Consider the following 11,236-nt stretch of genomic DNA (forward strand, 5'->3'; position numbering starts at 1 on the left):
CCTCCCGCCCCTCCTCGCCCCCCTCCCGAGCCTCCGCCACCGCCCGCGCTTCTCCGAGCCCGCCGCGCTCGTCGTCCTCTCCGCCTTCTCCCGCGCGCTCATGCCCGACGCCGCGCTCGCCGCCTTCCGCCGCCTCCCTGCCTTCCTCGGCTGCAACCCGGGCGTCCGCTCCCATAACGCCCTCCTCGACGCTCTCGTGCGGGCCCGTCGCTTCTCTGACGCCGACGCCTTCTTCGCGTCCCTCTCTCATGGCGCCTTCGGGCGCCGCATTGCCCCCAACCTCCAGACTTACAACATCATCCTCCGCTCCCTCTGCGGACGTGGGGACCTCGACCGAGCTCTGATGCTCTTCGACTCCCTTCGCCGCCGCGGAGTTGCTCCGGACCGCGTCACCTACTCCACTCTCATGTCTGGGCTTGTCAAACACAGCCGCTTGGACATGGCACTTTACCTGCTTGACGAAATGCCGACCTATGAAGTGCAGCCTGACGCGGTTTGTTACAATGCAGTGCTCCGAGGGTGTTTCGGGAATGGTGAATTTGAGAAAGCTATGCGGGTGTGGGAGCAGCTGGTGAGAGATCCTGGTGCAAGTCCCAACCAATCCACTTACAATGCGATGCTTGATGGCTTGTGTAAACTTGGGAGGTTTAAGGAGGCGGGTGAGGTATGGGAGAGGATGATTGCAAATAATCACCAAGTCGGCATGATTACCTATGGGATTCTGATTCATGGTTTGTGCCGGTCACGGGATGTGGATGGTGCAGCAAGGGTATATTCAGAGATGATCAAGACCGGGCTTGTTCCTGATGTTGCCATATATAATTCACTCATCAAGGGGTTCTGCCAAGCTGGGAGAGTAGGAGAGGCTTGGAAATTCTGGGACTCTACCAGTGTTTCTGGCATCCGTAATGTGATAACTTATAATATAATGCTGAAGGGGCTCTTTGATGGTGGCATGGTCGATGAAGCTAGAGAATTGTGGGAGCTATTGGAGAAAGACACTTCGTCCTCTCCTGACATGGTGAGTTTTGGCACTGTGATCCATGGGTTATGTGAGAAAGGCTTTGCTAACAAGGCACTTCAAATCTTAGTGGAAGCACAGACCAGTGGTAAAAAATTAGATGCATTCTCATATTCATCCATGATAAGTGGACTGTGCAAGGATGGGAGACTAGACGATGCAGTTAAGTTATATGAAAAGATATCTATGGATGGCTGCAAACTGAATCCTCATATTTACAATGCACTAATAAAAGGGTTCTGCCAAGCATCTAAGTTTAGTGATGCTGTAAGAATATACGGTGAGATGGCAAACAATGGTTGTTCTCCTACTGTCATCACTTACAACACTCTAATAGATGGACTATGTAAGGCTGAAAAGTATCAAGATGCTTCAAGCTTTACAAAGGAAATGTTGGAGAAAGGTTGTAAACTAGATGTCAATACTTATGCTTCATTGATTCGTGGCCTTTGTAGAGACAAAAAGGTTGATGCTGCCATTGCTCTGTGGAATCAAATTCTTGATAAGGGTCTTCAGGCAGATGTCATGATGCACAACATCTTAATCCATGGTCTTTGTTCTGCTGGGAAAGTAGATGAAGCTTCGCGTCTTCTCTCTGAGATGAAAGAGAAGAACAACTGCCGCCCAAACTTAGTGACCTATAACACACTCATGGATGGATTTTATGAAATGGGTTGTTTTGACAAAGCAGCGTCTCTGTGGACAGCTATTTTAGAAAATGGTTTGGTACCCGATATAATTTCATATAATACAAGAATTAAGGGTCTATGCTCCTGTCACAGAACACCCGAGGGTGTCCAATTGTTGGATGAGGTGCTTGCACAAGGAATTGTACCAACAGCCATCACATGGAATATACTGGTCAGAGCTGTCATCAAATATGGACCTATTCAAATATGATCGTTTAGAATTTCTCTTGGTAATATCTTCTTTGCCTTAATTCCGCATGATAGATTTCTGTTTCCATGGCTTATATTTTTCACCTGATTTTGTTTGATCTTACTATAATAGCACTTATGTAGTTTCTGTCATGCCAACCGTAGTGTTTGCTTGAGGGCATCATAATCAAGAATTGCAGATTAACCCTGATGTTTAGAATTTCAGTGATACCAACTTCTTTCATACTTTCAACTGCGTCCAAGGTTCCCAGCAGTATGCTTTCTAAGATAAAATGGCACCTTCTCAACTAAATAATGGATGGAAGCACTGAAATTTGCTAATTCTTGTTTCATAGGCTTAGGATGGTTATTTTGATTCGTGCAGACTAGTCTGTCCTTGCCTGTCTCTTCTTTCTTCTATGATGCAGTAACCAGGTCAAGTACAATAGTAACAGCTTACAATATTGATTTTCCATTTCAGTTTCGTATCTTGTGCTTGTTTTATTTTGTTTATGATAAGAGTTGAGAAGTGACCATAGTACATACACGCCACAAATACGGACACCAAACTCCTACAGCTTGAGAAACGTGCTGTATGATGGTATATATATATCTTGAATTACAAAAGCTATGTCAATCCGTAATAATTATATATATATATTTTACTTTGTTAGTGATAATGTCGAATCAAATCTACTGGAATTTTCCTGTTTTACTTCAAGTGTACATCTATTTCATTTTTCTTTTTTTATCTTCTCAGCTTCAGTGGTGATATATCCTGTTCAAAGATGACCTTAACAAATCAGGCTAATGGAAATTCGACTCAGAGCACCTGAACAAACCAGGCAAGCTTTCTACATTACCCTCGAGGCATCTCGATGACATCTAAGACAGAGTATTACCTTCTGCTAAGGTAAACGTCGAACCAATTTTATTTTATATTGCATTTTTAAAAGAAAAAATGTCCGCTTTTCAGGTACTAAAACTGTTTGCTTTGCACCCCTCAGACCCCATCCATGTCTGCCATCGAATGGGAACGTACATGGTCACCAGATAGAATGACTTGGAAGAAATAAAATTATACAATATGACCCACACGTGCCCAAAGACTACTTTCTCTCTCTTTTCTACCCTCCCTCCAACCACAATCCATCTCTGGCCATCTCTCTCCACTCTGCTTTGTTCCTTGACGCACCAAGCATGGTAATTCTGAGATCCGCTTCTTCCCCAAGTCTGGCCTACTGCCGCACCTTGATTTTGTCTACTCTGATGAGTTTTCGATCTCAGCATGGCCTTCGCTAGCATTGCATGACCTCTTAGATCCTTTCACTTCTGTTATTTCGATCAGTTCTGTTCCCTTACCGCCACGACTGGTTGAGCTCTGCTGCCAGATTTGAGAAACATAATTTTTTAAAGTGCATCTGGACTGTAACCCTGTTGTTACCATGTTTTGGCTTTTTAAAGTTGTAATTGCTGAAACGTATCTCTGATGCAATAGTGAAGACAGCTTGAGTTTATCAGATCTCAGGTTCGAGAAACCTGTGATTTATAGGCCAAGCTACAGTGTAAATATTATCTTCTTTTACAAAATATATGACCATTCATACCACTCTCAGCTTCTGATGGTGGTATTCCTGTCGGCAGATGACCTGAGCAACAAGGACCATGAAAAATTAGACACGGAGTAACGTTCCCCTGCTCTACCTATTTCGTTGGAAAACACCATTCATTTGAGTTTTTGACCGTACAATCTATTTTGCAATCTCTTTGATAGTCACTTTGTTTTGAAACCGAGAAACGTGTATTTTTTAGCACATCAGGACTATAACCCAGTTACCTTATTTTGGCTTTTGAAAGTTGTATTGGTTAACCATATCTTGATTTCTTGGAAACATGATTGTTTTAGCACATCAGATTGTATCTTTGTTTTTTGAGAAACATGGTTATTTTTTAGTGCATCAGATTGTAACCTGTTGGGCTGTCACCTTGTTTTGGCATCTGAAAGTAGTATTGCTGGACTAACTTTTTGGAATATTAAAGGCGGCTGGTGTTGATCAGATCTCAGATTTAAGAAACCTGTTTTTTATAGGCCAATCTACACCTTCAATAAGGGGAGCCTTGGCGCAGTGGTAAAAGCTGCTGCTTGTGATCATGAGGTCACGGGTTCAAGTCCTGGAAACAGCCTCTTGCAGCAATGTAGGGCCAACTATTATGTACTAATCTGAAATTAATTATTACAAAACACTCTTATTTAGAAGGGGAGCCTTGGCGCAGCGGTAAAACTGTTGCCTTGTGACCATGAGGTCATGGGTTCGAGTCCTGGAAACAGCCTCTTGCAGAAATGCAGGGAAAGGCTGCGTACTAAAGACCCAAAGTGGTCGGACCCTGTGCAAGCGGGAGCTACATGCACCAGGTTGCCCTTTTTTAAGCTACACCTTCAACAATATGGTCTATTGTAAAGATTATATCCATTAAAATTAATGTGAGTAGTGGTCATTGCTAGTGAAAAGTACTGATTAAACTCTATTGCTACCTTTTCATGTTTTACCAAGCGCTATCTCTTTCATTTTTCTCTTTTCAGCTTTTGGTGGTGATGTACCCTGTCCATAAATGACCTGAGCAACCAGGCAAGTGAAAGTTAGAGCAATACCCTCCATTTCGCCTTGGCGTTGCAAAGACGGCACTCACAATTGTATCATGGAGTGTTACCATCAGCCAAGGTAAGGTAGTTCAGACTTTCAGCAACTATATTCAAGCTACAGTCTACTTGCCAGTACTTCACTAGCTCTCCAAAGTTGTTGGATGTTGTGAATTTCATGTTAGCATTCACCCAGTTATTGTTTTCTATCTCTTTCTGGTTTCTGCGCATTCTCTTATTGTTCGGCAATAAATGTGCTTCTATCTGTAGTCATCTTGAGAACCAGATCTCCATCTTGCACCCATCACTGTGCAACTAATGTGGAGGCATTGAACATGAGAGTGTTTCTTTGTGTCCTTTGTGGCAGGGTTACGTCATTCCCGGCCATGCCCTTTTTTAATCTATATACTCTAATAGCAGAACCGCCTAAAGTGTAACACCGGCTGATTACTTCAAGGTCAATGTATAGTCTTCCAGTTGACAAGACACTCAGCAGAGAATGACATCCCTTAACTTTATCCCATCTTCTCCTTCACCAAGATTTTTTTTCTTGAGATAAAAATATTATTTTTCTTCAAATCTCGTCTATTTTCTTGATTATTCATTGAACCTGAACTTTTTATTTGGCAATAGTTTGATACCCTCAAAATTTGTGAACATGGATTTCTTAGAGCATCTGAATTGTAATCCTTTTACCCTGTTTTGGCTTTTAAAAGTTGTAATTGCCGAAACATATCTCTGATGCAAGAGCGAGGACAGCTTGAGTTTATCAGATCTCAGGTTTGAGAAACTTGTGGTTTATATGCCAAGCTACATCACAAATGGTATCTTTCATACAAAAAACTGCATGCATTCATATCGAATGTATGCACTTTTCTATTGCTACCGAAAATATTAATATAACTTCAACAAACAAACAACAACAACAACAAAGCCTTTAGTCCCAAACAAGCTGGGGTAGGCTAGAGGTGAAACCCATAAGATCTCGCAACCAACTCATGGTTTTGGCACATGGATAGCAAGCTTCCACGCACCCCTGTCCATGGCTAGTTCCAGTCCTTCAGATCCCTCTTTACGGACTCTTCCCATGTCAAGTTCGGTCTACCCCGACCTCTCTTGACATTATTGGCACACTACTTAAACTTTATACTCTTGAACTTTTAAGTCTTGAGTATACAGATCTTCATTTTTTTTCCAACCTCTGGTACGTATATATGCTGCTCATGGATGACCTGAGCAACCAGGCAACCTTCCATCTACTTTATCCAGTTGTTGCAAAGATAGCATCCAGAAATGTATTGTCCCTGCACTCTCTTTTGCTATCTTTTCTATACTCACTTTGAATCAAAATTTTACTAACTTGACGTGTTAGGTGCATCAGAATTGTAACTATGTTACATTGTTTTGGCTTTTGAAAGTTGTAATTGCTGAAACATCTTTGATGCAATAGTGAAGACAGCTTGAGTTTATCAGATCTCAGGTTCGAGAAACCTATGGTTTATAGGCCAAGCTACACTGCAAATGTTATCTTCGATTATAAAATATAATTCATCCCGCTCGCCAGCTTCTGGTGGTGGTATTTCTGTCCACAAATTACCTGACCAACCAGGCCCATGAAAAATTAGACCTGGAGTAACATTTCTGCACTCTACCTAAGACGTTGGAAAACTGCATTTACATTTCTGATTCGTAAGACCAAGTATTGGCACCAAACCAAGTTAGATGTTGTTTTGCGTTTTTATCCCTGGAGTCTATTTTGCAATCTCTTTCATACACACTTTGAATCGAAACTGAGAAACATGATTTTGTGAGCACGTCAGGACTATAATCCGGTTACCTTCTTTTGGCTTTTGAAAGTTGTATTGCTTAACCATATCTTTGATTTTTTGGGAAACATGGTTGTATTAGCGTGTCAGGCCGTATCTTTTTTTTTAGTATCATGGTTGTATTCTAGTTCATCAGATTGTAACCTCTTACTTTGTTTTGGCATTTGAAAGTAGTATCGCTGGAACATTTTTATGCAAGATTAAAGACAGACTGTGTTTAGCAGATCTCAGGTTTAAGAAACCTGTGATTTATAGGCCAAGCTACATCTTCAACAACATGTTTCGTTATAAAGTACCATCATATTAATGTTAGTAGCTGTCATTGCTAGTGAAAAGTATTGATTGAACTCTCTTGTTACCTTTTCATGTTTTATCAACTGCAGAGCTCTTTCATTGCTCTCTTTTCAGCCTCTGGTGGTGATGTACCCTGTTCATAAATGACCTGAGGAACCAGGCGAGTGAAAATTGGAGCGACATCCCTCCACTTCACCTCAGATGTTGCAAAGACTGCACTCACAATTGTAATGGGTTTTGACATCAGCCCTAGGTAAATGGTGATTCAGATTTTCAACAACTATGTACACGCTACAGTGTGCACGCCAGTAGTTCACTAGCTCTTCAAAATTGTCAGTTGTTGCGAATTTCATGTTAGCATCATCTAGTTGTTGGTTTCTATCCCTTTTCCCCTGTTCTGTTTTTTTGTTCAGCAGTAAATGTGCTTCTATTTGTATTCATCTTGAGAACTAGATCTCCATCTTGTAGTCATCACTGTTGAACTAATGTGTAGTTGTGGCAGTTTACCTTTTTCCGACCATGGCCTTTCTCAATCTGTTCATGAATACCATAACTGCCTGGATTTTTCAAGGTCAACACATAGTCTTCCAGTTAACATGATACTCAGCAGAGAATGGCCTCCCATAACTTTATCCCCATCTCCTTCACCAAGAATTATCTCCTTCTGATATTGTATATTTTCTTGATTATCCATTTTTGAAGTTTGATACTCTCTTTCAATCAAAATTTGTGAAACATGAATTCTGTGCATTTGGAATTCTGTGTTTATACACTAAGCTATACCAGAAATGGTATCTTTGATCTGTAAAACTACATAGTACATTCGTGTCAATTTTATGCACTTGTATATTGGTACTAAATATATTAACTGAACTCCAGTGCTACTTAAACTTTCTACCCTTGAACCCTCAAGTACACAGATCTTCATTCTTCTTCTTTTTTTCTGAGCTTCTGGTGCTGATATGTCCTTCTCGTGGATGGCTTGAGCAACCAGGCGATCAACAAATTAACCCAGAGCAGCAACCTTCTGTCACTCTACCCAGTTGTTGCAAAGGCAGCATCTGGTCCTGGAAATGTAAGACTGAGCATTGGTACCAGTCCAAGGTAAATGCTCATTTGAGCGTTGATCCTGCACTCTCTTTTGTTATCTCTTCTAATACTCTTAACCTCTTTTAATTGAAATTTGAGTAACTTGACGTGTTGTGTGCATCAAAATTGTAACTTCGTTACATGGTTTTGGCTTTGAAAGTTATATTGCTGAAACATATCTTTGATGCAAGATTGAACACAGCTTGAGTTTATCAGACCTCAGGTGTAAGAAACCTGTGGTTTATAGGCCAAGCTACACATTAAATGATAACTAAGATTACACAATCTATATCTTGAATTTATACAGTCTACGTCTATATCGATGAAGCTCTTGCTGCTTTTTGATGTTTCACTCAGGGTGCACAGCTCTTTCATTCTTCTCTTTTTTCATCCTTGTCAGCTACCGGTGGGGATATATCTTGCTCATAGATTACCTGAGCAACCAGGCCAATGAAAATTAGACCCAGAGCAGCAACCTTCCTCCATTCCACCTCTGGCGTTGCAAAGACGGCATTTGCGATTGTAAGACCGAGTATCGCCATCAGTGCAAGGTAAATATTCATCCGAGCTTTTGACCCCGCACTCTCCTCTGCAATCTCTCTGACCTTCTGTGCTTCAATCTTGGCCTTCACCTTGATTTCCTCATTGTTTTGAGGTTTTTTGACCTTGCCAAGGCTTTTGAAGAACATGCCTTCGTTTTTCTCCTCTTCGATCCAGTCTTCGAAATCTTCTAACACCCTCTCGTTCATTTCTATCTCCTGCCTTTGCATTTCAGCTGTCTCCTCGTAGGACTGCATCTTGCTGTCGAGTCGCTCCATTATCTACCACATCAAATGCAATTCTCTGTCAGACACTGAATGAAGTATTATACTGTTTAACCATCCATCGCAAGGGATGCTCACCTGGTCCCCAATTTGATCGAGCTCTTTCATGGCGTTCTGCCCAATCATGTCGAACTCGGTGTCGGCGTCCTTGGTGAACTTGGTCAGGTAAGCAGACCGCTCATCCAGGAAGTTTGTGATGCGGACCTTCTGCGTCTGAAGCATGGCGATTTTCGCAAGCACCTCCTGCTGGCGCTGGTCACCGCCGTGCGGCAGGGGACCGTCGGATCCGGCATCTTCGGAACTGCAAGCACAGATGGAAAATCTCCTCTTGCTTAGATGCAGTGCATGTCGGCGCGGGGAGGATCTGCGCGGCGAGGGAAGGGATGTCCGAACGGTGTGAAGAGCAAGCATCTCCTCTTGATTCTCTGGGTCTTTGGTATGCTGCTGCTTTGGTTCTGCAGAGTAACCGTGGCGGAGTTTGTTTCTGCACCTCTCGTTGCCTGGAGCCTGGGAACGATATCCACGGAGCCACGCTGCTGTGCTACATTACAAGACCAAGTTGCCCCTTGCGTGCTGCGTGTTCACTCAGGTCCATTTCAACCCATGCCACTTTCCCGGGGAATGGGGCCCTGCCTCGTTTCGGTTCCTATCCATTGAGCCAAGTAGTGCTCTGTGTGTAGCCACCGTGAAATCAATCAATCAATCAATCAATGGATCCCCACTAGCTGCCGTGCAATCATGAACTGGGCTGAAATAGAGGTGCTAGCTGGGCCGCGCCTACTTGTGTTTTTTTGTTGTACAACGAAGAGCTGGGCTAGCCTACAATGAATGGCCACCTACTACAACTTATCATTCGCCCTACGAAGCTATGGCCATGTCCACAGACACGAATTATTAGTTGATGAATCAATCTACCCCTCAAAAAAAAAAGATGAGTCCATGTGGTCGTTTGGAGTTTTTTTTTCCGGATAGAATGGGCCACATACATGATCCAGCCGACTTAACTGATGCAACAATCTGCAGCACCAAAAACGACAGCATCCATCCTTAGACATCTAGCTATATCTATACGATGCTCTCTCAGAGATTTGCACGGGACAACACAAACGACCACATGTGTGATTTGTTTTCGTCCTCTTTACTATTTTGCAATTATGGACTGGAAATGCTTCGAGCAGCTAACCATCAGCAGTGCGTTCTCGCATTCACCTGTGAAATGGAAACGGGAGCTGCTGCTGGTTGATGGTGCCTTTTAATCTGCCCATTAAGCTGGGAACCTCGTCCGTACTGGGTCACAAGTATGCTTGCATCAATGAGGCAATCGAGCGAGTACTGAAGAAGATGCCGTCCTTGAGACTTTTAGTGCCATAACTTCTCTCTCCGAATAATCCACATCACGCAGTTACTTTCCTCGAGCGAATTCCCAGAGTGAAGTTACGCGTCTGAGTGCTCATGAGCTGTACCCTTCCGCCTGCCCCCACCACATGCGCCGCGTAGTCGAAAGCGCAGAAATGGCCTGCACGATGATGAGACCCGGCCTCGCGCCCATGCCCGTCTGTACCGATCTGCCTACAGGAGTAATGACGCAGAGCAAACGAACATGCAGATGCCGGGGGCTTGTTTCGCAACTAGGCCCGTGTTTATTTAATCTCACCATCCTCAGCAGACGCTTTCGGTACACCTCCTCCAAATCCCCGGCTGCGTCGTTAAAAGATCGCAGTTTGGGCCGCTCGACGCGTCGCTGTCCGCTCTCTCGCTCCGGCTCCGGGCCCCGGACCGCGTCGTCCTCGTCGACGGAGCTTCCCGGCACTGCGCCTTCCGCAACTTGATGATGCAGGTCATGGGCGGCCGGGTTAGTTAATCGATTCGGCGCTGCGAAGTCTCGTCATCCCTCCTCCTGTGATGGTGCAACGTACGCGCGCCGATCTTATCCTTTTGCCGTTCCACGGTAATGCAGTAGTGCTACGTGCGCGCCGCCCTCGGGGCGCGAGAACAAGTCACCTTAGGCATCTCCAATACCGACCCGCAAACCTCTCGCATGCGTTTAGACCTTGGCGAACAGCGGAAGCCATTCAACACGGTAATGTATCGATCCAGAATATGATTTCTGTCATAAACCGGAGGCAAACAGGGGAAGGGAAGGGGCTTTGTGGGAGTCTGGATCGATCTCAAGCCTGCTTTATGACTGCCTTGACCCACCAACCCTCCCTCCCCTCTCCCGTGTGTTTTCGGTCAGCGTCACTCCAAAGCGTCAGCGTCCGCATTCATGCTCGGCCAGAGTGGACGCGGTTGCTCACTGGCGCCGACATAGAAGCGGTGCGTTGGCCGAGAGAGCGCCGCCTGCACCGCTTCCCGCTGCAGACAACTACTCCGCGTTCAAATGACACGACGGCAGCCCGTCCGCCCGTCTGCCTCCCACATTGATGGCACGCGGCTACTGAGACGTCTCCTCCGGTGCCACCCATCCGTTCCTCTGTCGCCCACCATTGCTATAAAAACCAGTGCCCTAGCCATAGCCACTGTCATCCACCTCTGATCCCTTTCCGCACCAATCTCACCACGAATCTCTCCCACGCCAAAGCTCTTTGAGACGGGCTGACGTCGAACCAGAAGAAGGAGATGACCGCCATTATTACCGGCTGGCTGACCGGCAGGCAGCCGGAGGA

General features: G+C 44.4%; 2 protein-coding genes across 8 annotated transcripts; one reads left to right on the forward strand and one right to left on the reverse strand.

Moving 5' to 3' along the window:
* The first annotated feature begins 6 nt into the window (after positions 1-6).
* Positions 7-7,764, forward strand: LOC125530348 (pentatricopeptide repeat-containing protein At3g09060). Of its 7 annotated transcripts, none has more exons than XM_048694750.1 (5): positions 7-1,940; positions 2,660-2,812; positions 4,481-4,619; positions 6,747-6,910; positions 7,652-7,764. In XM_048694750.1, the coding sequence occupies exon 1, from the start codon at positions 101-103 to the stop codon at positions 1,919-1,921; it is 1,821 nt and encodes a 606-aa protein (XP_048550707.1). In that variant the 5' UTR covers positions 7-100; the 3' UTR covers positions 1,922-1,940; positions 2,660-2,812; positions 4,481-4,619; positions 6,747-6,910; positions 7,652-7,764. The 7 variants fall into 7 exon arrangements, 5 of the variants coding, with proteins under 5 accessions (XP_048550707.1, XP_048550710.1, XP_048550706.1 ...); XM_048694753.1 differs by having other exon boundaries at positions 6,772-6,910; XM_048694749.1 differs by lacking the exon at positions 7,652-7,764 and having other exon boundaries at positions 6,747-7,177.
* A 127-nt stretch (positions 7,765-7,891) lies between these two features.
* Positions 7,892-9,096, reverse strand: LOC125530349. The gene is made up of 2 exons (XM_048694754.1): positions 8,649-9,096; positions 7,892-8,567 (listed from the first exon to the last, which is right to left on the reverse strand). The coding sequence occupies exons 1-2, from the start codon at positions 8,979-8,981 to the stop codon at positions 8,118-8,120; spliced, it is 783 nt and encodes a 260-aa protein (XP_048550711.1). The 5' UTR covers positions 8,982-9,096; the 3' UTR covers positions 7,892-8,117.
* Positions 9,097-11,236: the final 2,140 nt, after the last annotated feature.

The sequence above is a fragment of the Triticum urartu genome, unplaced genomic scaffold (assembly GCF_003073215.2).
Source record: "Triticum urartu cultivar G1812 unplaced genomic scaffold, Tu2.1 TuUngrouped_contig_6257, whole genome shotgun sequence".
NCBI classification, from domain to species: Eukaryota; Viridiplantae; Streptophyta; class Magnoliopsida; order Poales; family Poaceae; genus Triticum; species Triticum urartu.

Bases quoted from the DNA above. Each gene is read 5' to 3' on its own strand.
- LOC125530348 (XM_048694750.1), top strand. From the start codon at position 101: ATGCCCGACGCCGCGCTCGCCGCCTTCCGCCGCCTCCCTGCCTTCCTC.
- LOC125530349 (XM_048694754.1), bottom strand. From the start codon at position 8,981: ATGCTTGCTCTTCACACCGTTCGGACATCCCTTCCCTCGCCGCGCAGA. The intron at 8,568-8,648 runs GTGAGCATCCCT...TTGATGTGGTAG, and splicing joins TCGATCAAATTGGGGACCAG to ATAATGGAGCGACTCGACAG.